The 27037-nt window shown below is 54.6% G+C and overlaps 1 protein-coding gene across 3 annotated transcripts; it reads right to left on the bottom strand.

Moving 5' to 3' along the window:
- Positions 1–573: 573 nt before the first annotated feature.
- Positions 574–27037, bottom strand: LOC117708368 (1-phosphatidylinositol 4,5-bisphosphate phosphodiesterase eta-2). Of its 3 annotated transcripts, XM_034501963.2 has the most exons (20): positions 26902–27037; positions 22562–22732; positions 20582–20675; positions 20220–20423; positions 19868–19988; positions 18427–18598; positions 18009–18116; positions 15603–15761; positions 11747–11845; positions 11353–11435; positions 10004–10101; positions 9734–9916; positions 9408–9515; positions 8206–8330; positions 8043–8127; positions 7736–7882; positions 7440–7519; positions 3677–4478; positions 2858–2884; positions 2264–2409 (listed from the first exon to the last, which is right to left on the bottom strand). In XM_034501963.2, exons 1-19 carry the CDS (start codon positions 26908–26910, stop codon positions 2874–2876), a joined length of 2859 nt encoding a protein of 952 aa, XP_034357854.2. In that variant the 5' UTR covers positions 26911–27037; the 3' UTR covers positions 2264–2409; positions 2858–2873. The 3 variants fall into 3 exon arrangements, 2 of the variants coding, with proteins under 2 accessions (XP_034357853.2, XP_034357854.2); XM_034501962.2 differs by lacking the exon at positions 2858–2884 and having other exon boundaries at positions 574–2409; positions 4181–4478; XR_004606835.2 differs by having other exon boundaries at positions 2858–4478.

Below are 27037 nucleotides of genomic sequence, written 5' to 3'. Positions count from 1 at the left end.
TTCCTGAATGAGACCAGGCCCATGACCCTGCCTTTGCCTGCAGTCCTGTCATACACATGGGGTCTACCCCACTGTGAGACGCTGGTCACCCAGCTGGCACAGTGGTTCTTCAGGCTGAGCCCTCTTACTGGCCCCAGGCAGGAAGTCCACCCTCCACGTATTTCTGCTCAAGCCACAGTGGCCACATGCCTGATGTACAACAGGTCGAGCAAGCAAGAGGTCTTGCTGGACTTCAGACAAGCAGCACTCCTCCCTGGCCTTGCCAAGCTCATACCGCTTGACACAAGCCCTGCCCATACCAGAACAGTGAGGGCAGAGGAGTCCTCTTCCCCAGGGCATGCTCTTCCAGGGTTGGGTGGAGCTGCCTCAGTCAACAGAGGGTTTACAGGTGCCAGGAGAACCTAAGGCCTCACCCATAACGGCACCACAGACAGCGTCCTGAGGGATAAGCAGGCTGGGAACCCACAGTGGGGTCTTTGGCTGTGGACTTGAGCATGCTCCCTTCAGGGGGAGTTATCCAGGCCTACCTGCAGAGTGGCTGCAACAGCCACAAAGGAGCGGGTGAGCCACACAGAACAGGCCTGATGCATTTATTGGAGTTGTGTTCCCAAGTTTACACAATTGCTGCGTGGTTTGTTCAAAACAAGGCCGGTGTACAGTGGAGTAGGGGACAGGGACAAACATCCTAGCAGTTGTGGGTGTGTCACAGGCATTCTGGGGAACAAGCACACAGCGGGTGGAAGAAAACACTCAGCACACACCACAGGGCCAGACACCCAGCAGACCAGTGGGAAAGGACGCAGAGTCATTTGACTGTAAATTTTGGTTCTAAAAAGTTAAATAATCTATTTATATATCTTAAAACGTGGAAACTGCCCAGTAGGACAGGTGGACAATGCTGTTCCTCGCTTCCCAGGATCAGAGACAGGAGGACAGCTAAGGTTGAAGGGGAGGCTACTGGGTGCTCCACAGACAGCGAGTGGGGCATAACAGCTTTGGGGACCCAGTGGCTTCATTTCCTGAGCAAAGGTTGGGTTGAGGCCAGCCCCCCCACCCCTCCTGCAGGCAGTCACAGGGAAGGTAGGGAGTTCGAGTCATCAGGCAGTCAGAGCCTGAGCCGCAGCTGGCCGTCAGCAGCACCACACACCTGCTCAGGGGCTCCCTTGGCAGGCATTGGCACATCCACACAGCCCTCGTGGCCTACAGAACAGGCACCCTCAGGGGTGCCCCGCTCCTCCTCTGGGGGACCCCGTGAGTCCAGGCCTCTCAGCCTCTGCTGGCGCTCCTGAGCTTGGCGGGCTCGGCTGGCAATAGCGCGCACGCGGCTCTGGCTGCGAGAGGAGGAGCGCCTCAGGAAGCTGGGGCCCCCTACAGACCCATCCCCAGCCGGGCCCAAGCTGGTGGGCGAGGTGATGTCCCCAGCCTGCTGAAAGCCGGTGAGCCAGCGAAGCTGCTCCGTGAGAGCGTCTCGCCGCACTTCCGGCTCCAGCCCCTGATGCACCACACCCAGGGGGCCCAGGCTGCAGCTCAGGCTGCCGGTGCTGCCCTGAAAGCTGGGAGCAAAGTCGTCAGCCGTCAGGTCTCCCAGACTCTTGGACTTAGCAGACACTGAGCAGTCCTGCAGACCCACCAGGGTGAGGTGATGCCGGGGTGGCCGTGGGTAGAGGCTGGTCAGCCGTGGGGCAAGAGGCCGGGGCTGCAGCTCATCGGGTGCAGGAGGCAGCCCACCTGCAACCCGCAGGTTGGGGTTGGATTTGCTCTTGGTCACAGGAGGCAGGTCAGGACGGGCAGCTGAGGCTAAGCAGGGCCGTGAGGCTAGGCGTCCAAGAGAGACCCCTGGAATGCTTTCTCGGCTGCGGCAGAGGCCGAGGCTGGGCAGTGATAGGTCTATGACAGTGTCGTTGGAGGACATGCTGGAGGATGAGGAGACACTGTCCCTGTGACTCCCAGGCTCCAGCCGCTGCCATAACCTGTCAGTGCCAGTAGCATCCGAGTACACTGCAGGTGTGGGAGAGAGCTCCGAGAGCACCTGGCCCTCACTCTTGGCCCTCCTAACCACTGGCAAGTGGCCCGGAGCCCAGGAGCGGCTCTTGCTGTCTGTCTGTCTTCCAGAGGTCCCCTCACGTGGCCCGCTGGAGATCCCACCATTGTGTGGCCTGAGGGGTGGCTCTTCATTTTCCCTGTCACCCCCAATTCTGAGCTGCAGGGTTCCAGAAGCTCCCAGGGATGTCTGCTGGGGCCTGGTCACTTTGGCTCCCAGTCCTACAGGGCACTGGGGCCCTTCCTGAGATGGACCTGTGGGGACAGCTGCCTGTAACGGGAGGCCAGGGCCCAGGGCTGGTTCCTCAGCAATGGGTTCCAGGCTGCACAGGGGGGAGATGGGCCGCTGCAGGGGGAAGAGGCGAGTATCTGTGGGAAAGAGGGACAGGGGACAAGAGACAGAGAGGGAGATGGGGCAGGAGGGGCAGGGGGTAGGAGGGGCAGGGGGAAGGAGGGGCAGGAGGGGCAGGGGCAGATTAAAGAAGTGGGGAGAATCAAGAAACAGAGAAGGGATGGGAGAGAGAGAGAGAGAGAGAGAGAGAGAGAGAGAGAGAGAGAGAGAGAGAGAGAATTTCATTAGTCAGCACAGATTTCTAACTCCCTGAGCCGAGGGTAGGGACCACCCCACCCCAGGATATCCCAGCAACCAGGCTTCTCCATTTATACAAACGTACTGTGACACTCAAGAGTACCCCACCCCACTAAAGCTGGTGTCGTGCCTGGGCCCCACACAGGGTCCATGGGGCAACAAGCAGGCCAGGCCTAATCCTCCTTGGACTGGGGCATCATGGGGACACATAGGGCTCGGTCCTGTTACCTGGCACTCGCAGGTCTCAATCCCTAACTATGGAAGCAGCACGGTGCAGGGACAGAAAGGAGAACACGGATCAGTGTGTGGAGGGGGCGTTGGCAGATGGACAGATGGACAGATGGACAACGAGGCTGGGCAATGAGCGGGAGGAGTACACAAGAAGCAGGCAGACTCCCTCCCGCCCAGGCTAGAGCTCAGGTAACCAGCTCAGACCAATTCTCTCACACTCCCTCTCTCACACCACCTCAGTTACTGGTATGGGCCAGTAACTGTCAGCCTGGACGGTGGGTGGTCACACAAGGGCTATTCAAGTGCCATTCGGACAATGCAGGTCCCTGGGAGCTACTCTTCTAAGCACTGGGTGCTCTGAGGCCTCCAAGGGGGAATACCCTGTGGTCCCACCACCAATTGGCAGCAGGCTCCTGAAGGACTGCAGGGCAGTCATTCTTGCATCTGGCCCTGGGGGTCGGGCGGGGGGGGGGGGGGAAAGCAAGGCTAAGATCTGGGATCTTTTCAGACCTAGGAAGGTCATCAGAGCAGCCAATCAGGGTAGCCAGCAAGGCACCAGGGAAGCCCTTGCTGAGGGCTGGCTGGATATCCTTGGGTTCCTCAGCAAGCAGCTCACAGAAATACCTTGATGACTCAAGCTCCCCACTTCCTGCATCCCCCCACAAGGTACAGGGCCATCAGAGTGGGGGCAGGGGTTTGAGGCAGGCAAGCCACAGGTTAAGCTGATGGACCGGTGAAGCAGAACGCGGCAGGCACGGAGCTCCCAGGCATGCCATGGGTAGAGAGCATGGGATGCAGCGGAATGGCAGGCCTTACCCGTGGAGAACATGAGGGAATGACTCCTGATCTCCTCCAGCTTTTGAACGAACAAGGCGTTCATCTCTCCCTGCAGCGCCCCCTGCTGCCTGTGAGCACCCTCCGGCTGGCAGGGGGCCACCTTGGGACTGCCTGGGCTGCCTGGGCTGCTGGAGTCCGAAGACACAGAGCCGCCTCCTGGACCCTGCCGCCGAGCCCTAGGACCCTTGGGGGCCTCTCTGCTTCTCCCTGGGGTGGCTCGAGGACTCAGGCTGCAGCAAGGGCCCCCCAGTGAATCTACCCGGGCCCTGGGCTGCTGGCTGATGGCCATGTGGCTGCCTGCAGGCCCAGGGCTAGGTTGCTGCTCCCTTCGAAGGCCCTCAACGTCCATACCGGTGCAGGAGCCCACCACACACTTCATGCATGTGGCGGCCATCCCTGCAGGTCCAGGGCCTTCGGGGGCATGTGGGGACCGCACCTGTGCCGGTGTTCTCTCTTCGGTTGCTTCTCCTGCTGGTGCCTTACCTCGGGGACTGCCGCTGCCTGACCTCTCTTGAGTAGGGGCCTCCAGAGCTGGGTTGGGGCTAGGGGGTGCCACGTCATCAGCTGCCCCCTCAGAGCCTGCGTCCTGTGTGCCCAGGGCCAGCTCTGGGAAGCCCTTGCGACTTGGCTTCTGGCTTTTGGTTGGGGCACTGGCTGTGCGCCTCAGGAGCCTCTGGCTAACGGAGGGCCGGGGCAGGGGCTGCCCAGCAGCATGACTGTCCAGTGAGCCTGGCTTTGGGCCTCGGAGGAAGAGACCTTTTAGACCCAGAGTCTGCTTGACCTGCAAGAAAAGGAGCCCACATAGCCGGTGCCTGGCCCACCTGGCCCAGGTGTGGCTTCAGAGGGGAACTGGCTCTCCAGAGGGTGTTCTGAACCTGTAGTTACCATGGACTGCCATAAGAGGATATTGCAGTGCCATATACAGGAAACAGGGTTTCCTGGCAACTCTACCAAGGATAACAGGACTTCACTCTTCATACTAAACCTAGAACCTTCCCAGTGTTACCTCAAGGGCAGAACTCAATCCCTACACCCTGGCCACCCACTTGTCCCAGCCTTGAGGAACTGAGGACTGTAGCCCCAGATCTGGGAGAAAGAATAGTTGGGTCTGTCATCACCATGGTTACACTCACCCTGCGCTGTGGAGCAGCCTAGAAGGCCTGCTCTCCCTCAGCCTCTGCCTCCTTACTTCCCGGGAGCCTCTCCTCCCTCCTAGAGGGCTGCCTTTCTAGGAAGCCTTGTTGAATTCCCCCCAAGCAGACTCCTCCAGGCCTGCTTACACTCTGGCCCCATGAGTTCCTGGGGCCCTCAACCAGCTCAACATGCGACCAGTGTCAGGCCGCAGCCAGCTTCTTCTTCCCAGTCCCCTCTGCATTCCCCTCACTGCTGGAGAGGATCTGTGGCCACCTCTTAAGAGGACAAAGGCCACAGGGGTCCTCACATGCCATACACCCCTGCATCCCACCAACAACACCCACCGCTCCCCCATGATGGGCCGTGCTCGTGCGCCGGAGCAGCCCAGGGCCTGGCGGCCAGGGGCCCTTCTGCGGAGGCAGTAGAGTGGCCAGCACTTGAATCAGCTTCCTGATTCAAGATCCCAAATCCAGTGCAATTTGGTCAATGAGGTTGGAAAGCCATTTAGAAGGAGATCCAGGATTCCAGCTGAAACACCCGCCCCCACCCTAACTCAGACCCTAGCATAGACTGAGGAGAGAGCTAGAGGGGTCAGTAACTGGCTGGGTAGGAAGGTGGAGGGAAGCAGACAGCAAAGGATCTGCAAGGCCGTGCAGAGAGACCTACAGTCATGCGGAGGGGCAGAAGGTGGGTAGGATTGAAGACAGAATAGGAGGATAGGTCCTTGGCCTTGGTTGAATCCTGGATCTGCCTCATAAATGCCACTCTCTGGCTGAGGATGGCCCAGGGGACCCCAGAAACGTGTCATGATCCATGTCACATGAGCTGGCAAGTCTCCAAAATGCTACCAAGAATCACAGATGCTAATGGGCGCGGCCTGGCATGCAGGTGGGGCGGCGGGCTACACCGCGTCCCGCGGCGCCGGGTACCTTTGAGACTCCTAACAAGGCTGAGCTTCTAAAGGTGGACTTGGGACATAGAGAAGCCCACTGCAAGACCAAAGAGAGAGTGAAGGCAGGTGAGCTGGCCGTGGTGGCCAGAACAGGGCCTACCTAGCTATGGCCCTCAGAGACGGGCAGACGTGGGATAGATGGATGGGTGGTGGCAAATAACAGGACACCTTTAGCACCTCTGGACCCATGGTGCTACTGGAGAGTTAGGGCTGGGCCAAGCAAGACCCATTCACTGTGTGGTTACAGGCCCCAAAGGGTTGGTAGCACCAAGTTGTATCCCAGGGCCTCCCTTAGAGCCCCAGAAGATGGACTCTCCAGACTAAGAACACTTCCTGTTCTGGCCTGGGGTCGGGGTACATGGGATGGGGACCTGAGGCTCCAGGTAAATACATGTAGATCCCTTTTAGGTAGTAGAAGTGCAGAGGGATGTGGCACTCGGGACAAGGAAAGCCACAGGAGGGGTCATGATGCTCTACCCTTGCCAAGAATCCAAGCAGTCAGTGCTCCCGGATGTACAGGACATCAGAGGCTACTGAGAAAAACTAAGACCAGGACTGGCAACAGACGGAGGGCAGGGAGGCAAGCACCAGGGCATCCCATCCCAGGACAGCAGGGAGGCAGGTCCCGGGGCATCCCATCCCAGGACAGCAGGGAAGCGGGTCTCAGGGCATCCCATCCCAGGACAACAGGGAGGTGGGTCCCGGGGCATCCCATCCCAGGACAGCAGGGAGGTGGGTCCCGGGGCATCCCATCCCAGGACAGCAGGGAGGCAGGTCCCGGGGCATCCCATCCCAGGACAGCAGGGAGGCGGGTCCCGGGGCATCCCATCCCAGGACAGCAGGGAGGCGGGTCCCAGGGCATCCCATCCCAGGACAGCAGGGAGGTGGGTCCCGGGGCATCCCATCCCAGGACAGCAGGGAGGTGGGTCCCGGGGCATCCCATCCCAGGACAGCAGGGAAGCGGGTCTCGGGGCATCCCATCCCAGGACAGCAGGGAGGTGGGTCCCGGGGCATCCCATCCCAGGACAGCAGGGAGGTGGGTCCCGGGGCATCCCATCCCAGGACAGCAGGGAGGTGGGTCCCGGGGCATCCCATCCCAGGACAGCAGGGAGGTGGGTCCCGGGGCATCCCATCCCAGGACAGCAGGGAAGCGGGTCTCGGGGCATCCCATCCCAGGACAGCAGGGAAGCGGGTCTCGGGGCATCCCATCCCAGGACAGCAGGGAGGTGGGTCCCGGGGCATCCCATCCCAGGACAGCAGGGAGGCGGGTCTCGGGGCATCCCATCCCAGGACAGCAGGGAGGTGGGTCCCGGGGCATCCCATCCCAGGACAGCAGGGAGGTGGGTCCCAGGGCATCCCATCCCAGGACAGCAGGGAGGTGGGTCCCGGGGCATCCCATCCCAGGACAGCAGGGAGGTGGGTCCCGGGGCATCCCATCCCAGGACAGGGACACGTGGATTCCCAAAGACCCCTGGGACATGGAGGCAGCACTAGGAGGCTCCAGGGTCAACATCCCCTAGTAACCCATATCACAGATTAAGGAAGAGGCCCAGAGAAGTGAATGCCAGGTCCTAATGCCAGAAGGGGATAGGGTGAGAGCGAGGGGCAGGTCCTATCCTTGCTGTGGCTACCTGAGGCCCGGGAGGCAATACTCACCTTACCACTAATGTCACTGACAGCCACATGTACAAAGATAGAGGCCTCTTCCATCCCTTCTAGGTACACATGCCGGTAGCCTGGAGCAATAGGATCATGAGTCATCACATCGCCTCACCCTGCCAACCCACACTTTCCTCAAAAGTCTCTGGGCCTTGAGTAGGACCAAGGAGCCTCCTACTCATAGGAGGGATCGGCTGGGCCCCCTTCCCGTGTCCTAAGCTAGTTAGGAGCTCCTGGGGATCACGGGCAGGGAATGCTGCCAGCAAATGCTGACCCTTGCCCAGACTCCTTACCTGGCATCATGCTGCTGAAAGCCAGGGTTCTCTGACCAATGAAGTCACGTCCAATGGGGTCATGGTCCCAGACCAGAAAGCGCACAAGTGCAATCTCGGGCATGTGAACAGTGAACACCAGTGTCTCCTCCCACATGGGGTTGAATCCTGGAGATAGTGAAGAAAGAATCAGCAGGTCAGGAGACGGAGCTAATGACTGGCACCTAAGGGACCCAGAGTGGACAGGACACTGGGCACCCAGCAGTGCCCGTATCTCACGTGGAGCCTATGGCAGCCTTGGGCACAGGCTGGTGTCTGATGCCCTCACCGTTGTCATCCACCACTCGGGTCTGCTCTTTGTTGCAGTCCACGGGAAGCCCGATGACCTCCACCTCCACAAAGGGGTCGATGATCTAGAGACAGGGTGAGAGGTGGCACCGGGACCCCGAGCCCTCCCACTACCCTCCTCACCCACGTGGGCTTGCCCCTACCTCCCCACGGTCACCCAGCACCGAGTCCCGTGGCTTGGGCAGCTGCTGGCCACTAATGATCCTCAGGGCCAGCTGCTTCTTGAGCTGCCCTGGCAGGGGGTCCTCAGAGTTGGGGTTGAAGACACCTGAGAGGATGTAGGTGTGAGCCAAGCACACAGCCTACACCACACACCCACATTGGTCTGTGGGAATCTGGTGGAAAAGAGCCCTAGGGACGGGTCAGAAAGCTTTGGCCTGGGATGGGATACCTGCACCGGTTTAGGCAGGTGACCCTGCTCACAGGGTGGCTAGGCACTTGCTCAGGCTGCTAATGTCAAGGGAGCACCATGCAAGGAACTACAGCTCAGTGCGTCTGACAGGCGTAATGAAAAGTCTCTGAGCAGACAGAAGCCTGTATAGCATGCTGGGAGAACCCCGTGGGACAGATGGCTCCTGAGCATGTCAATCAGGGTCTGAGGTCCAGCACCTGGGCCTGCATCTCCTGGAGCACACCAGGACCTCAGACAAGCACTGCCCCTGAATCTCACACAGCCTGGAACCCAGGGCCCAACAGAGGAGCTCCCTAACTTCCACCTATGGGTCCTTGGCATAGGGTTCACTGCACACACACACACACACACACACACACACACACAACACACACACACACACACTCACACACACTCTCACACACTCACACACTCTCACACACACACACATACACACACATACACACACACACACTCACACACACTCTCACACACTCTTTCTCACACACTCACACACTCTCACACACACATACTCACACACGCACACACACTCACACACACACATATTCACACACTTACACACACACATACACACACATACACACACTCACACACACACTCTCACACACTCACACACTCTCACACATGCACACACACACTCACACACACTCACACACTCACACACACACACTCTCACACACTCACACACTCTCACACACACACATACTCACACACACACTCACACATGCGCACACACACACACTATCTCACACACACACTCACACACTCTCACACACACACATACACACACACACCAGTAGACAGGTACCCCACTCTAACCCTCCAGTGTCCTGGTAACTCAGTCTCAGACTGACCCTCCCCTCTGCATGTTTACCCACCGCTCCAATATCTAGGGTAGTATCTCAGGAGACCAACCCAGCCTGAATCCCTCACCCTGGCACATGCACTGCGGTTTGAGCACGTAGCCACAGCCACCATTGGCGCTGAACTTGGCCCTGTTCAGCTGCAGCATCCGCCCCTCTGACTGGTAGTTCAGGGCAACTGAAGGGAAGACAGAAGCCTGTGTCGGTCAGTGATGTTCACATGCTCTTCTGTGTGAGTTCTAGGGCTGAAAGCCCAGCATACGTGCTAGGAGTGCAGGGGCAGACGGGGTGTTTCTCATGCAACCCTAGGGTCTGAAAGGCCCCACCCTGGTTGCTAGAGGCCTTCAGAGATGGCCCTCCTCACCATCCCACCCTGAACCACATGCCTGCACGCACCCATCTGGCAACCAGCATTCCAGAAGGGTTGTGGATTGTAGTTGCTGGAGTCCACACGGTAGGAGGAGGGGTATATGCGTGAGAGCTGGTGTTGGTTGAAGCGCAGGTACTGGGTAGGCTTTTGCTGCAGGATCTGGTGGGCCTTGGTCTCGCTGAAGGACGACACCTGCCAGCTAGATACCACTGGAGCACAGACCAGCCAGGCGTGAGCACACACAGCCTGCACCCCACAGCCGGCCTGCCTGGTCCCTCCCTCCACGTGGCCCTCACCCTCCATCTCCACGTCATGGGTGCCCACAGACTTGGTATATTTCACTAGGTCCGAGAGGGCTCGTGACAGCTTCATGGTCTTCTTTTGCCGGGCAGTCCTACGGGGGTGCAGCAGGGCTACTCAGGACCCTGTGGCTACGCCCCTCCCATCCAGTCCCAGCCAGCCTTCCTGTTCTTCGATTCAGGCTCCAGGGCCTGTACAGGTCCATCTGTTCCCCAAATCATATGTCCCAGGCAACCTGGGACTTGCAAACAATAGTTAAGGTACATTGCACCTCCCCTCCAGCAGATAGGTACCCAGCTTTAACCTTCCAGCATCCTGGTAGCCCAGGCTCAGCCTGACCTTCCGTTCTGTTCAGTGTACCTACCACCCTGATATCCAAGGTGGTCTTACAGGAGGCAGGGACAGGTCAACCCTATTAGTGATGAGGTTATAGAGATGTGTCTGCCAGGTGTGGGCTGCTCTGAAGCCATCATAGGATCTTTGGAACAAAGACCCTGGATGCCCCTGAACACGAACAAGATGGGGCCTGGGGACTCCTGCTCAGCTAAGGGATGTTCTGAGGGACATGAGATTCTGAAAGGTTCCGGGCAGGAGGGTAAATTAGAAAGACTAAGTCATGGAGTGAAAGCAAACCAGCGACAAAGAACGTAACGTCTTAGCAGCATGGCAAGGCAGAGCTGGAACTGCAGACGCGTAGGTGGGAGAGACCGGGTGTGACACAGATAGACAGACATGAGCAGGGACTGGGGAGGAAAACGGGAGGGGTAGGACAGGAGTGGGGACTGGGGTCAGTGGGAGCCTCCTGCGGGGAAGATGAGCTCCAAGCTGCACTAGCAGGTACGAGACCCCAGTGAACCCACGAAGGTGCTGTGGAAAGCAAACGTGCCATCCGAGAACAGCTGCCACTCTCATAGGGTATAAGAGGTGGGAAGATAAACAGACGCTACCCCTGGAGGAAATGTAAGGCTGGGGGCCTTTGGAAGAGGAGGTGAGAGCTGAGGTCTGGTTAGTCAGGCAGTGTCTATACCCAGGAGACTCTGAAGGAGTCCTGCTGGCCTAGTATCTGAGCGCTGCTAGGCTTGCCCTGTGCTTTCTGCTGCTGCCTGGACAGCTCCACTTTCTCATTATCTGCTTAAGTGTTCAGGGTAGGAGTGGGGCATGGATTCCCATACCAGCCACCCATCTCTGCTCAACATTCAGGGACAGCCCCCTTGGACTGGGCGAGGCTCATGCACATGCACACATGCACACACACACACACGCATGCACACACGTACACACACACACACACACACACACGCTTATGCACGCACGCATGCACGCACGCACTGGGCAGGGCACTGACCCTCGGCTCTGGCTTCCTGGGGAGTCCAGGTTCTCATCCCCCTCTTCCACGCTGGCCACCTTCTTTGTCTTGCTGCTCTTTTTCTGTGTGGGGAAGTGGAATTGTGACCTCAGATCAAACCAGGACATGTAAAAGGCCAGGAGGTACAGGGTAGGGGCTATTCTTACCCTGAGTTCTTACCCAATTGGCCCACAGAGGTATCTGAAGTGCCCTGGCTCAAGGGGACTCTTGGGACTCTCAGTGTCTGAATCTCAGACGCTGGCCGGTGTGGGTTAAGGGAAGGTAGTAGCCAGAGCTCCTACTTTGGGAACCTGACCCCAACCACAGCTAGCGAATGCTACAGGGATGACGGTAAAAACACATGGGATTCCCCAAGCCCAGGACCTCTACTCACCTTGCGCTTGGAGAAGCTGCTCATGAGGAGACGGTTGTTCCGCCTGCTGGCCCCAGTGTCCTCCCCGGACTCCACATCTTCCTCAACCTTGCTCTGACCCTGAGAGACAGATAGAAGTTGAACCCAACCTCCAACCATGCATGGAAGGCAGGACGGCTCCTTGGTGGCCCCGGAAGGCCTTTCTGGAGGAGGTAGATTTGACCAGGCCTGGAAGCAAGGGGCTGGTTTGGGGCTGGGGGAGGGTCAAGCACAGCTGCCAGGAAGCAGCCTGAAGAGCTGGGCAGAGAGGCATATATTCACATGCCCCCACCAGCCTCCCATGGTGTGTGGTTTTAAACTCAAGTAATCAGTTCCAATTTTCTTTATCATGGATGGAGACTGCATAATATACACAGCATCTGGAATATTCTTCAGCTGAGTCTACTTACGTAATCCTTTTGTGAAGCCCTGATGCCCCAGCCTGTTACTGCAGCACAAATAAAGTGAATAATCCCAGATCCAGCCAGCTGAGTCTGAGAAGCACAGGGCAGGACTACCTATGCACTGGGCACAAGGTAGGCACACTCCAGGTCCTCCCAATGTCCTAGCCAGGACCCCATCCTAGACACTTGTTCACATAAAGGTGCACTGTACTGCACACTGGCTTCTCCCAGGCCGTTATGGTATCACCACCCACTCCACACGACTCCTGAAACCCAGGACAGCTCTAGTCAGGGCTTCCTCACTTCATTTTGTTACCTAGCCTGGGTAGAGCGTGGTTTCTATCAGACACACTAGATTCATGTACCTGTAGCTAGAGGTACCTGCTAGAGACGGGGGTCAGAGAGAAAAGATGCAGCATGTGTTCCTATGCTATACAGGTGAGAGGCTGTTCATACACCATGGTGTGTATCCCTATGTATACACAGGTCATATCTGCACATAGCACTGGTGTTACTGTACACTCCATGGACAGCCCTACACACTAGCCCAAGGACACTCCTAAACAAGCATATGGACACTTCTTCATACATTGTAGGCACCTCCACATACCACAGACATCTCAACACACCCTGGATCCCTGCACATAACGTGGACCCTTGCATATACATGGATTTCTGCACACACCTTGGTCCCTTGCACACACTGTGTACTCCTGCACACACTATGGACTACTGTATATACTGCACACGTAGGTACACACTGCTGCATACACCATGGACACTTATGCACACCCTTGCACATGTGTGTGGGCAATCTAGGGATGCTGTAAAGAGCCTACTTTGTGCTGTAAAGAGCCTACTTTGGTCCCTGACCACAGAGAACTCTCAGTTCTCTACCATGGTCTCGGAAAACAGCTGACGTCTTCCCGTGATCTCTTCTGTCTAAGCCACTCTGCCTTGACATCACCAAGTACCCCTGTTGCAGATCTTGCTGATGTGATGGTGGTCAGAAGCTCCTGCCAGCTGCCTTCACCCTGACTCCCTCCTCTACCCTCTTCAAGGGTCAGGACTAGATGTGCCTGGATTTTCCTGATGCCAGAAGTAGGCATGTTAGCCAGGCCTTTCCAGTCCACAGACTTCCCAGGTCCAGAGCCAGAGGCAGATTCCCAACATCTGAGGTACCAGGCTTATCTGTTGCACATATAAGCCCCCCAGTGATGGTAGTCCATTTTCCTCTTAATCTGGGGACATGTAGTGGGAGAGGCCCTAGACGCTTCACTCACCATGAGGCTGACATGTTTCTAAATTATTTAAGTAATGTCCAAATTGTTGCCATCACCATGACTCAAATGATCAAAATATGCACACAAATTAAAGGAAGTGCAACAACCCATGCGGATGTGGGTTCACCAGGCCCAAGTTCATATGACAAGGTTAGAAGCCACCATCAGTCCAGAAGTACTATGCATGTGCAGCCTGAGCTGGCCCCTCAGTGGCTGTGAACATCTGATCATGAGGTAAGCTTGGGGCAAAGTTGCACCGACAGCGTTTTGGGGGAGAGGCTGTCCTCTCCACAGACAAGGCCAGCAGTTAAGCCTCTGTCCTCAGCAGCAACGATCTTGTTCTGGAACCAACCTGAGGTACAGGGCACTAGTCTGAACCCTCTGGAGCTATGTTTAACGATTAGTAGGGGGTCTCGTCTGTTCTCCCCCCCCCCCCTTGTATTCACATGCTGCTCCCAAGTCCCCCTGCTGTCTCATCAGAACCCCTGAGCGGGGCCTCGTGTCTTCAAAGTTCATACGCAGAGGGAATGGCACCTAGCCTAGAGTGTAGGGGCTGGGGGGAACAGAGTGACGTATGGTAGGACTTGCTATCTCTTTGACAAACCAGCACTGATACTCTCCTGTCTGCCTGGATGTCGCCCCAGGAAGCTCCTTGGCTGACCAGTGCGCTATTCCATAGCTCTTCCCTGTCTACGTGTCTATTGCAGGCTATGCAGACAGCCTGGTCATACTGTCAGGCTGGGGTACAAGCTTCTTCTCCAACCTGGGTATCTCAATACAGGAGCTCTTCCTCCTCCCCTTCCTTTCCCTCCTCCCCTTCCTCCCTCTCTTCCCCCTCCTCCTCTCCTCCTTCCTCCTCTCTCTTCCTCCAAGAAGCTTTCTCTGAGTATAGTTATTCATACATAAGATGGCAAGGACCAAGCTGTGCTCCTGGCCCCAGGTGTCCCTCTTGTTGGCCAAGAAAAGCAGAGATCCTGTTAACCTTCGCCGGGGTTGGACCAGTGACAGGGCCCCACCTCCACTCAGCCCCCTACTAATGGAGGCATCAGGTAGGTTATACTCTCCCGCCCAAATGTCTGGGAGCTAAAAATAAAGAGGGGGCCATGTGCACGGGACTGTGTGAACCACCTGCAGAGCCATCGTATCAGCTACTCTGAGCCCTCTAGGGTTGTGGGTGGAAACAAACACACCTCTAAAAACACAGCAGGAGCAGACCCTGTTTGTCCTCTTCCGGCCCTCCCAAGAGCCTTGGTAACAGCTAAAAGCGAGCCAGTAGCAAGGGAGGGCAGGGGAGTGGAGGGAAAGCTCTCCAGACATCTCACCCTGCAGATGCCTTGCTCAGCTGCGAGGTCAGCTGCCAACCTGTCATAGCCACCACAGCCAGCTGCTGGTCTGTCCTTCAAGCCTGGCTTGCTGCTCCTCGACAGGAACACACTGACTGTACAGTCTGGCCCAGCTTGTCTGGCACCTGTCTTCACCCCATCACACCTGCCAGGACAGTCTCTGAAGGCATTGTCTCTATGTATTTCCTTACATATCTGAGATGCTTCAGATAGTGGGCAGCTCCCAGGAATTGCCTGGGCCCTGAGATGCTGCTTTCTGTCCCTTGGCCATCCATGAAACCCTCATCAAAGGAGGCAATGCTCAAAGCCCCGCCAAGAGAAGCCTTGGGTCCCTAAGAGAATATTTACCCACATACAAATCCTGTGCAAGTGTACATGAGTGTGCACAGGCATCCATGCAGGTGTGTGAATGCATGAATAAGGGTTTGTGTGTTCATAAGATATGTGTGCAGCTATGTGCACATATGTGAGTGTTGTGTAGTACAAGCACATAAGCATGCATATGTACATGTATGCATGCAGGTGTGTGCAGAGGTGTACTTTTATATGGGTGTGCATGAAGGTGTGTATGTGCATATATAAGCATGGTGCACATGTGTGTTTAGGTGCAGGGCTATATGTGTGTACTGGCATGTGCAAAGGTGTGTATGTACTCACAGGTGTGTATATGGATAGCTTTATAGACATACCTCTGCACACCAGTGCCTATATGTGCATAGACATCTATCTAGTCCCACATGTTCTAGGGTCCTCACCCAGCTCACGGACTAGCTGTTGGAAGAACATATGTCAACAACACAGGTCTCACCTTCTTGGACTCTGCTTTGTGCCCAAGCTTTCCAGATGGGGATAGTGTGGAGACAGTGAAGTCATTGGGGTCTTCACAGTCACGGATCTTTGACTCCTTGATCAGAGAATCCAGCTTCTTCTTTGCAATGTTTTCCACACGCTTCCGATTGGTGGAGGCCTGCCACAGGTCAGCCCGTTAGTGTCTGCCCCCATCCCAGAGAGCAGCCATCACAGTCCCTATACCTGCCCTGTGATTCTCAGTGCAGAGGCTGTGATTTGCCCCCGGGCAGCTACGGGCAGCACTAAAACCCAGATACATATGGTCCCTAAAGTAGTGTTCTGCCTGAGGGGCCCCAGAGGAGGAAGTCAGGACATTCAGAAGATAACATAGGATCTGAGACCCACACACAGGCTGCCATAAATGTTGAGAAGCCAGCAGGGACAGGACCCTCTAACCCTGGCTGGGTGCAGTGAGGCTCTGATGTAGTTTGGAGCACCTGAGGGAGGACCTCAGTCTGGGACATCACTCTTTGATAGGACAAGCTCAGTGCAACCCTGATGTACTTAGAACACTTGAGGGAGGATCTCAATCTGGGACATCAGGACCCCTTACCCCGTGTGCTCAGGATGGAGTGGCCCCCATTACAGTTGTCAGTCTTAAGTTCTGCCACCACCCTGGGCCAGCCAGAGACATGTGCAGGCACACCGGAAGCCGGAAGAATCTGCTGTCTCAGGGCTTTCTAAAACAATTAGGCGGCTCTGGCCTGGAGGCCTCCTGCACAATTATTTTCCCATCTGATGACTCCTCAGGGGGAAATAAAGTCTTCACTGCCTCATAGTGGCTGAGAGCAATGGATGAGCAATACCCAGAGGAGAGACGTCAGTTACAAAACCTTCCTTCACTCAGCTCCCCCAGCACCCATCCCGACTAGCAGAGGCTCTAGCAGACTGTTCAGGCTCCCTCCACAGCCCTCAGCCCTGGGCCAGGCCAGCTGCTCTGTGGAATATGAGTGCTGCCATACAGGAGATCTCTGGCCCTTGGAGTTGGTACTGGAGCTGGGCATGAAGTAGCTAGGCAGGAGCATTGGCCGCTGAGAGCAGCCCCACAGTTCCCATACACACCCTGTGATTCTCAGCACAGAGGTTGTGATTTGCCCTGGGCAGCTATGGGCAGCACTGAAACCCAGATACATGTAGAACCCATGTGGTTCTTTGTGAGGGGACCCAGAGGAGGAGATCGGGGTATTCGCAAAATAACATAGGATCTGAGACCCACACACTGGCCGCCATATGTGTTGAGCAGCCAGCAGGGACAGGGCAGACTTTGAAGGAAGATGGCCAAGTAGCTGGGGTGCTCTGAGTTAAAGCATGGCAGGAAGAGGTGTGGGTATGGGTGGGAATGGTGTGGAGACCAAGGTGCACCCCCTCAGTGCTGCCTCCACTCACTGATGGGGCCAAGGAATCTATGTCAGCATCGCAGACAAAATTCAAGAGTCAGCTTAGTAATAGAAACCAGAATGGGATAACAGTAGGTGTGTGGCTGGCCTGTGTAGTAGACATGATGACCCTTTCCCTCTTCCTCTCCCCCTCCCCCTCTCCCTCATTCTCTCTGTTTCCCCTCTCTCTCCTCTATCTCTTCTAAGACAGGGTTTCTCTGGCTATCCTGGAACTCACTTTGTAGACTGGGCTGGCCTTGAACTCAGAGATCCACCTACCTCTACCTCCCTAGTGCCTTAAGTTTTGTACACCACAGCATTTACCCTGTGTCCTCTCTTCCTGCTGCCAGCCTTCCTCACTCATCCTGGCAACCAGGACCTGAGGCTGCTCCTGGGAACCATGGGCTTCCCACCCTTGAAAGGACTCTAGCTAGCCTGAGCACAGCCAGCCTGGGTCTGGCAGGCCTTCCCTTATTCCCAGTTCCTTCTGCCTTGATAAAAACTGTTCGATTACTTTCCTAAGGCCAGTCTCCAAGGTCTGTTCCCTTATTTGGCCACTTCCTCTTCCCGAGGCTGACCACCAAGGTCCAGCTCTCACAATATTGAATTCCAGCAACCAAAAGCTCCCTTTGACTCATCTAATTAACATACCTAATTAAAAAGCAAACATCTCATCCTAACACAGGGTTTCCCACTTTTCTTTTTACATTTATAAACGGCCATTTGCCTATGTGCCATGCCTGTCTTCTCTCTACCCAGAGGCAGTCCTTTGTCCCTGGGGACAAATACCCCTTCCCCCCCTCCCTTATTCCCTTCCCCTTCTCCCTCATCCTCCATCTCCTCTCTTTGTCTCTGATTCCCTGCCCTCTTTCCCTCTGGGGCAAATAAATCTCCTTTGCACTGAGAACTTGGTCTTGGGAGTTTGGGGCAAACTCAGGGATTCCCTACAACCCTCTGGACTCCGTGCAGCGCCTTTGACTCCCACTCACATCCCCATTGAGGAGCTTGCAGTCATCTTCGATCTCATCGGCACTGTCCTCATCAGATACTTCACCTTCTTCCGCATCTTCACTGATATTGGCAGGGAGCTTCTTCCCCTGGGGGAAGAGATAGATAATGGAAGAGCCCCAAGGGGAGACCAGGAGTCCAGTGGCTGGTACCCACCAGGAGTAGCCACCCTAGGGAGGGGAGCTTTGTAAAGTTCTTTTTTGAAATTCCAGGCCACAGGTGGGTTGTAACTGTACAGTGAGTTGATGCTGTAGCAACAGCACACAGGGAAGTGGCTCAAGGTGACACGTCCATCCTGAGATGGAGGGCTCCCCTCCTCTCAATCTGTCTGTAGCTACTATAATTCTCCAGCTTGGCCCCAGGCCAGGGCCATCAAGCTGCTGGTCCCAGAAGACTTACCTTCACCAGGATCTTGCCTTTGAGCATCTGTGGAGAAGGAAGCATGGTAGCATCTTCGCTGCTCACTGAGGAGAGGTCCAGCTTGTCCCCAAGGATGTCAGTCAGATACTGGGCCATCTTCTTCTGCTGAACAACACTACAGTGGTTCTCAATGGACAGGATCACTGGGTACCTGTGGCCCCAAGACAAGAGGAGTGGGAGACGGCCAGGACCCCAGAGACTGACTAGGCCCATAGGTATACAGGCCACCTGTACCATTGAATGTGGTGTAGGTAATTAAGAAATTATGTAAAAGATCTGCCATCTGCTCTAAGAGATAACCCACCAATAATTCTGAAAATTAAATAAATGGGTCGGAAAGAAGCTGAGAAATTTTAGGGACAAGTAAAGAAAGCATGAGGGGAAAAAAAATCAAAGGCGATTACAAACTCCAGGAGAGTAAAAAGTCACTGTTTGGATATGGCATTATGAAATACTATGGAATAATGGGTAAGCTGTAGGAAACATAATCTTTTTAGTCCACACAATGGACAACCCCTGAGTCCTGACCTAAGCCTGGCATGCACCATCAAGAAGAAGCTGCTACCCACTCTATGCAGAATGAAGAACATGGGTGGTACTTTTTAAACACTGGTGCCTTGTTTATTTTTAACTGTGTGTAATACACATTTGACTTTGATTCTTACCAAAAGGCAATCGTGATCTGTTTAGAAAACCTAAGTGTCTGGGACGAGAAATGGGCAGTCATGTGATGTGGAAAGGACAAACGGACACCAGAGCAAAAGTATTTGTCTTCCCATTTCCCAGACAAAAGACAGGTCCTTATGGGGAACGCTGTACCTGGAAAGATGATGCTGGCTCACCTGCTGTCGGCTATAGGACATCTGTATATCCCAGCTGCTCCTGAGCTCCAACTCCCCCTCAGCTGCACCCCCAAGAGCCCTGCTGCTACACTCCTGAAACCACGACAGCTTCCTAAATCCATCTGTCTTTCCATTTCACCACTTCCTTTCCTGCTTCAGAGTCTTGTTTAGCCAAGGTAATGTCTTCTATTTCCAGAAATCAAATTGGATTTTTTTTTTCAACAGTGTCCACAGCCACAGCTGAGTGACAGCAAATTGAGTCTGGACACAGAGTAGCTTCCTGGGGGTAATTAGCAATAGAGCCATCACTTCCATGGTTGGCTGAGACCAGAGATTGCCATGGCACGGATGTGGATACGCTATAGGCACATGATCATCCATTCTTACCTGTACCTTTCCTGGATTCCCTCCCCTGCAGCTCTCCTCAAAGAACAACCTCTAAACAAAACCCGCTGGTTGTATAATATAGTCACCACCCCCTGGGAAACATAAGGGAAAGAGAAGAGAGACCCCCGACCGTGGATGCCTTTCCCCTGCCTGCCTCTGGGGCCAGCCCCTGGAAGATCCCGGTCACTCACTCATTCTTGATGAAGGCATATTTGTTGATGGTTTCTATGACGTCTTTGAAAAGGATCTTGGAGGTCAGAGTGTAGCCGTGGTGGACAATGGGCTCCCCATCAGGACCATCCCAGCAGTCCACTGTAGGCAAGGAGATCCTGGTTAGCCCCAAAGGCTTGGCTGTGTGAGCATGGGGAGGCTTAGCCCCTGGGTTCCAAGCAAGGGGGGGGGGGTCTGTCTTCTCAGTGGTGATCAAAAGGGACACTGTCAGAGGTCCCTATGGCATTAGGCAGAGCCCACTTCCTGAAGCAGGTGCCATCTACAGCGGAGACGGCTCCTTGGTGCCAGAGGGCAGAGTCCAGCCATGCTTACCCTCCACACAGCGGCAGCCGGCTTGCAGAACCCAGGCATACATGTCCACCCGAGACTGGGACATGAGCTGGTCACCCACGAGGTAGGTGTTGTGGGACGAGGTGATGAAGTAGTGACTCAACGGCTGCGTCATGTCTTGGTGCACTCTGTGGTGCTCAGGGTTGAAGATGTCACCGGCAGGGCTCCTCGTGTAGTTGGTAAAGCCTGCAGCATACGCAGGAGAGAGGTGGTATATCTCCGTCTCTGGGCTCGGCTCATGACTACCTGCCCACAGGTAGAGTCTCCTGTGCAAGCATGCAGCTGCCCCAGCAGTCTCCCATCACCCTCCTGGAACAGCAAAACTGAGGGAAGCGCCCACTCACCATCAATCCCCAGCACTCCCTTGCTCTTATTTTCCAGGCAAGGCTCAAACTGTTCGATGATGTTCTGACAGCTCTCGAGCGTCACATCATTCATCTAGGCCAAAGCAGAGGCATGAGCCCAGGCTAGTTTATTCATAGCATGGACTACCGTCAGGTAGCATCCCCTTCCTCCCACCAGAGTCACCATCTCTTGCCCTTGTCTTCGCCATAGGGTGGCATCCAGCCATGACATTAGGGTGGGAAAGTCTGCAGGTGGAGGCCACCTCAGGGTAGCATGGTAAAATGGTGAGCGTTAACGGTCAACTTCACAAAATGTGGAATCACTTAGGAAAGAGGTCTCCGTGAGACCTCTTGTCTAGATCAGGCTGGCCTTTGGGGACAAGAGTTGGGGACTGTCTTGATTATGTTAAATGGGGAGGAAGACCCATCTTGTGGATGGGTTTTGTCATGGTTTAAATGTGCTTGGCCCAGGGAGTGGCACTATTTGGAGGTGTGGCCTTGTTGGAGTGGGCGTGGCCTCGTTGGAGTGGGTGTGTCACTGTGGGTGTGGGCTTTAAGACCCTCATCCAAGCTGCCTGGAAGCCAGTCTTCCACTAGCAGCCTTCAGATGAAGATGTAGAACTCTCAGCTCTGCCTGCACCATGCCTGCCTGGACACTGCCATGCTCTTGCTTTGATGATAATGGACTGAACCTCTGAACCTGTAAGCCAGCCCCAATTAAATGTTGACCTTGTAAGAGTTGCCTTGGTCATGGTGTTTGTTCACAGCAGTTAAACCCTAAGACAGGTCTGTTCCCTCAGGAAGAGCATCCTGGACCATACCATGGAGAATGTCAGCTGAACATGACACACAGTTTTTCCTTGCTCTCTGTTCTCCATGTGGATGTAGAGACCCTGTTCCCTCGGGCTCCTGACTCTGACTTCCCAGCCACAATGCACTGTAACTTGGAACTGTGACCCCAAAAAACCCTTTCTCCCTTAAGTTGCTTTTGCCAGCCTATTTTTACCACAGCAACATAAAAGAAACCAAGACACTTGGATTTGGGCCAGCCTTGTGGAGTGAGGCAAGGTCTAGCAATAACCCTGTGGGCTGTGGTGTTGTGGAGGTAATCCTGGGCAGAGCCGGGACCCAAACCTCAAATCCCAAGCCCACAGCTGCTATTCAGCTACCTAGTCCCCTCCCTGCTATGGTGGGACATGGTCCACTTTTGTAATAGGGACTCTGAGCATGCAGCTGGACAGATCCCAGCTGGTAATTCCCAAAGCATGCTCTCCTCCTGGGAAATGGTCCAGGAAGACCCTGGGAGATAAGCCCAAGAAGCTGTTCCTCAAAGTATCCCCAGGGGAGCCACAGGTTACCCTATTGTCCATGGGACTGCTCTCTCCATAGGGCTGGGCCTCCCATCTCCTGTCATCAGAGTGGGCAGAACCTTGTCCATGCCCAGACCTGTTCTAAGGTGGGGGGTGGTGTGGTCTCTGGGGCTCTAGACATGAGTGGAGTAGGCAGCAGGGCAGTACCTAGGAACATGGTTTTGATGCTGATCCCCTAATGGTGGACTGAGTTCCTGAGGTCAAAGTAAAAAGCTCCAGGGGTATTTAAGTGTTTGCTGAATGGATTGGCAATTGCAGAAAGGCCACATATGGAGTCAGGCAGGACATATGGCTGCACCAACATGCAGAAGAGAGGTTCTCAAAGATCGGGCCATGTAACCCCAGCCCATGAAATGCTCAATATGAAATTTTTGCCAAGGGGAGGGGTAATCCTCTGGAGGCTTCGGGTGGGGGACCCAATGCCAGAATGGAGCTGACCAGAGATCCCCTCTGTCTGTGCAGAACCCGTAAGCTTCCTCACTTACCCGGCAGTGTCAAGGGCCCACCCAATTCTACACTGCTAGGAAGCTCAAAACTCATGGTGGCAGAAGCTGAGGCTGATGCTGAGGTCACACTCACCACCAGCCACACAGCTTCTGGCAGGCCTCACCTTCTGCTCCACCTCCAGAAAGCGCTGCAGGTCGGAGGCATCCAAGTGGTCCTTATGGTCGCTGTAGGTCAGCATGAGCAGGTAGAGGTCTCGGCGAGTGGACATCATCTTGTAGAAGGCGCAGAATTCCTCAAAGCCCAGTGTTCCCTGATGGTCGTCTGTGTCTGCCTCCTGTGACACCCAACCTGAGGTCACCATCCATCCTCCAACCTTACTTCTCCCAGTCTCAAGCCCAGCTTCCCTTCCTCTGCCACTGCCCACAGCAACCCCTCCTCCAATGGCCCCTCTCTCTTCTCCCACCAGAAAAGCACTGTAGCCCTTGAAAGCACAGATGGAGCCACCCCTCCCTTATGCCATGCCTTGCAAGGCCAACCTGTAACCAAACCCGTTGGTCACCTACACTGTAGTCACCAGCATCCTGCGTTGTGACTGAACCCTTCTACCGGATCTCCTTCTACCTCAGGCTCTGTGCCTATACCTGTAGCTACAGCTGGCTACCTGCCCTCTGACAAGAGACACTCAGGGCCCCAAAGGGCCCAGCAGTGTCCTGGCTCAGGTGAAAAAGACTCATAAGATACCCCCCAGGAACCATTCCACAGGATGCCCAAGGAAGCCATGGTGTCTTCCAAATCTTTACAGACATAAGGAATATCTACTGTGGGTGCCAGTACCTAGGATACAGTGCACGGCCCGGGCCCAGGCCAGGGGAAGACTCCAAAAATAAGGGCACCAGGGCTTCATAGTGAACTCAAGAGTCTCAGGAGTGGCCCGGGACTCTGTGGGAGGGATTGCTTCAGTTCTATGAGCTCTAAAGACTGGGCTTTAGTTCTGTAAGGCCCTGCTAGGTAAAGTAGGCCCATATTTGCTTGGAGAGACCAGGCCTGAATTGGAATTCACTGTAAAGCGTTTATCCCAAAGGGACGGATGCTCACTGTTGACAATACTCAGTATTTGGATGCAGGGCTGGGGTGGCCCAGGTAGCTCAGGATCACCATGGGGACCCAAGGGACCTAGGCCACAGCTTACAGTGTAGCTGCTTTGGCTGCTTTGTGGGGTTTGTTTTTCTCTACCCTTTCAACCCCCTAACACTAGAGAGGAGAGAAAGAAGGAGAGAGGGGAAAGGAAAGAGATCCCTGAATAAAGCCGAGGGTTGGAAAGAGAGCAATGTTATCGTTAAACTACTTTCTGCTGATTAGGGGTGTTTGAGTTTATCATTCCTCGGGGCAAGTTAGGTCTTTGCCGCCATGATATCTAATTTCTTCTTTCTTGCTTATGACTGCTTAGCAAACTGTGACCAGCAGCACCCGACCCTGCCTCTCTGGGCCCAGCATTTTCACACCCTCTGAAAAGTCCCCAGAGTTCTAAAGGTCACACAATTTCAGAAACTATCTGCCTCTGGCAAAACCACATCCCTGCTAGAGCATGAGGTAAGTCATAGTCAGGGGCTGTGAAGCAGCCCCACATCCCACACCTGAGATTAAGACAAAAGCATATTCTTGTACGATTTCTGTGTTTTCTTTTTTAAAGAAACCAAAATTCCAGATTTCTCACTATGACACAGGACTCAGCTCTCATCCTTCACTGACCAAGGGCAGAAGTCAGGTTCTATCCCGTGCCTTGTCATCCCAGGCCTGGGCACACAGGTGCCAGCTGGCAGCTGTCACAGACACTGGCTGACTCCTCAGGCCTCTATCTAGATATGTCCTTCTATAGCATTGCAAATGGGTGTCACCAACTCTGTCACACTAAGTTGTAGGGCCTCACAGAGGAGGAAGCCAGAATGGGTATCTGACTGTTTAACACAAGTGAAGCCCAGACAGCAGCAAGGGAAATGCAAACACCAAAAGCAGCTGCCACCAAGTCCCTGCTGAGTAGAGCCCTGATTGGCCCAAGGGTGCTCTTGGGTCATTAAACCTGAAGACCAGTGTGCTGATCAGCCCCACATTCCGATCTTATCTTAGATTTAATGAAATTATGTTAAAGCCACTGCATCTGCTACATATGTCCCTGCTCCAGTTACACAATTCCAGACCACTCTGATACTGGTCAGAGGGGGCTGAGCCTCCCAGAAAGCTACATTTCCATCCTGGGGCTTCAAGTGCCTATAGAGGTTACTGTGAGATCTTGGCCTAAATCGCATCTGCATGGGCCAGGAGATCGGGCTTTTAGGGTCTGGATACTCTGTAAAGACCACTGGGTCTGAACTGTGTGACCTAAGGGGCAAGGCCATGTGTCCAGGATATAACCCACAACTTCTTTCCTATACCAACCTGTGACTACATCCCACCTACACATGCCACCTGCTAGCCTCTCAGTTAGCATGGCCTTTCATCTCTCTCCAGGGCTTCCTATGGGCAATCTGAAGGAGCTAAGCCTGGGACCACCCAGAGGGACCCCAGGAACTGATCAGTATTCAGAAAGCACAAATTCTGAGAACTACCATATGGAGTAGCTCCGGGTCAAGGTCTGGAGCCTAAACCCTCCAGACATGCCCAACACGTCACGAGTGTTTCCTCCTCTTTCCTCTCAGGCTGCTCTGAGCCTTGAGTCCTGTTCTGCTCACTGCCTGGCCCTTAGTGCACCCTCACCCTGAGCAAAGTATGCTGAGTCCAGACCTGTCCTGGAAGATTAGGGGTTAAAGCCCAGTATAGGCAGTAGGGGATGGATTAGATGCAAGCTACCTGCTAGGCCTCTCTGCTCAGCTGCTGACCCAACAGGAGCCTTCAGGAGAGCAACAAACACTCCCATGGTCTTCAGTGGGCAGTCTGGGAATGTCCTGTTCACTGCTGTCACTCACACAGAGACACAGCTAGTACCTGTCATTGTTCCACCTGAGCATGACTGTCTAGCATGAGTGCATACGCAAGAACCTCTGAGGGCCAGACACAGCAGAGCTGTCAGACCATGAGTGTGTATGTGTGTGTGTGTGTGTGTGTGAGAGAGAGAGAGAGAGCTGTCAGGCCATGAGTGTGTGTGTGTGTGTGTGTGTGTGTGTGTGTGTGTGTGTGAGAGAGAGAGAGAGAGAGAGAGAGAGAGAGAGAAAGAAAGAGAGAGAGAGAGAGAGCTGTCAGGCCATGAGCTTTTGTGTGCATGTATGCATGTGTGTACATGTGGAGGTCAGACCATGAATGTGTGTGTGCATGTGTATACATGGGGTGGGGGGAGCAGACACAACAGAGCTGTCAGGCAATGTGCATGTGTGTATGTGCCTGTGTGTGTGATACAGCAGAGCTATCAGGCAATGGGTGTGTGTGCATTTGTGTGGGCTTGTGTGTGTGTGTGTCAGACACAGGAAAGCTGTCAGGCCATAAGTATGTGTGTGTATTCATGTGCGCATGTGTATTCATGCATGTGCATGTGTGTGTGGGGAACAGACACAACAGAGCTGTCAAGCCATAAGCATATGTGTACATGTGTGCCTGTGCATGTATGTGCATGTTTGCATGTGTGTGTGTGTGTATGAGCCAGACACAGGAAAGCTGTCAAGCCATGCATGTGCATGCATATGTGTGTGTGTGTATGTGCATGCGTGGGGAGGCAGACAGAGCAAAGCTGTTAGGTCATGAGCATATGTGTGCATGTGCATGTGTGTGCATGTGTGTGTATTTCTGCATGTGCATGTGCATGCATGTGTATGTGGGAGGACAGAAACAGAAGAGCTGTCAGGCCATGAGCGTGTGTGTGCATGTGTGGATACACGTGCACGTGTTAGGGGCAAGCCTGGTACCATGCTCACAGAAATCCCTTTCCAGGCTACAGCAAGGAAATGAGGTCAGAGATCTGGGTTTGCTGGCTCAGCCCATTCCCGCCCCAAACCGGTACCTGCTAACGTAAGAGTTTCTCTTCCATGGAGGTTCCCAAAAGGCAGAACTAATTACAGACAATAAAGGCCATGTTTGGCTGAAGGATGCATTTTCATATCTCCTAACAGCAGGGTGATTGGGGGTCATGGCAAAGTGGGGTGGCTAATGAGAGCTGCTGCATGTCAGTCCGGCTCCTTTATAGACCATGCGTGTCGTTAAGGCTTGGGATTATAGGAGACCAACAAGTGACAGGCTTTACTTGAGTGCCTACTCTATGTGCCCAGTCTTCGTAGGTACGGCCTATGCTCAGCACTCGGAGCCCTGACCCACAATCAGTAGAGCATACCCAGCACAGTTACCAAGAGAGAGGTGACACCCCAAAGTCCCTGACTACCTACCCTGTGAGGCAACCATGACCCTGTGGTGACCTCCCAAAGCTTGGGCCTGGGTGGCCACTCCCAGCTTCCCGTCTGCAGCCTGCAGTAGCCCAGGAAGGTGTTCCCACGGGGGACACAAGCCGCCATGCTCAGCACTCACCCTGAACATCTGTTTCACCCTCTGCCGGGGCAGGTTCACGTTGAGTTTATGTAGCAGCTGGAGAACCTCACTGATGCTCAGACTGCCGTCCCCGTTCTTGTCAGCCTCATCAAATGTCTGCTTCAGCCACTTTGGG

The sequence above is a fragment of the Arvicanthis niloticus genome, chromosome 5 (assembly GCF_011762505.2).
Source record: "Arvicanthis niloticus isolate mArvNil1 chromosome 5, mArvNil1.pat.X, whole genome shotgun sequence".
Classification (NCBI taxonomy): Eukaryota; Metazoa; Chordata; class Mammalia; order Rodentia; family Muridae; genus Arvicanthis; species Arvicanthis niloticus.
The sequence above is the reverse complement of the archived record's forward strand: the minus strand, read 5'-3'. Positions and strand labels throughout refer to the sequence as shown.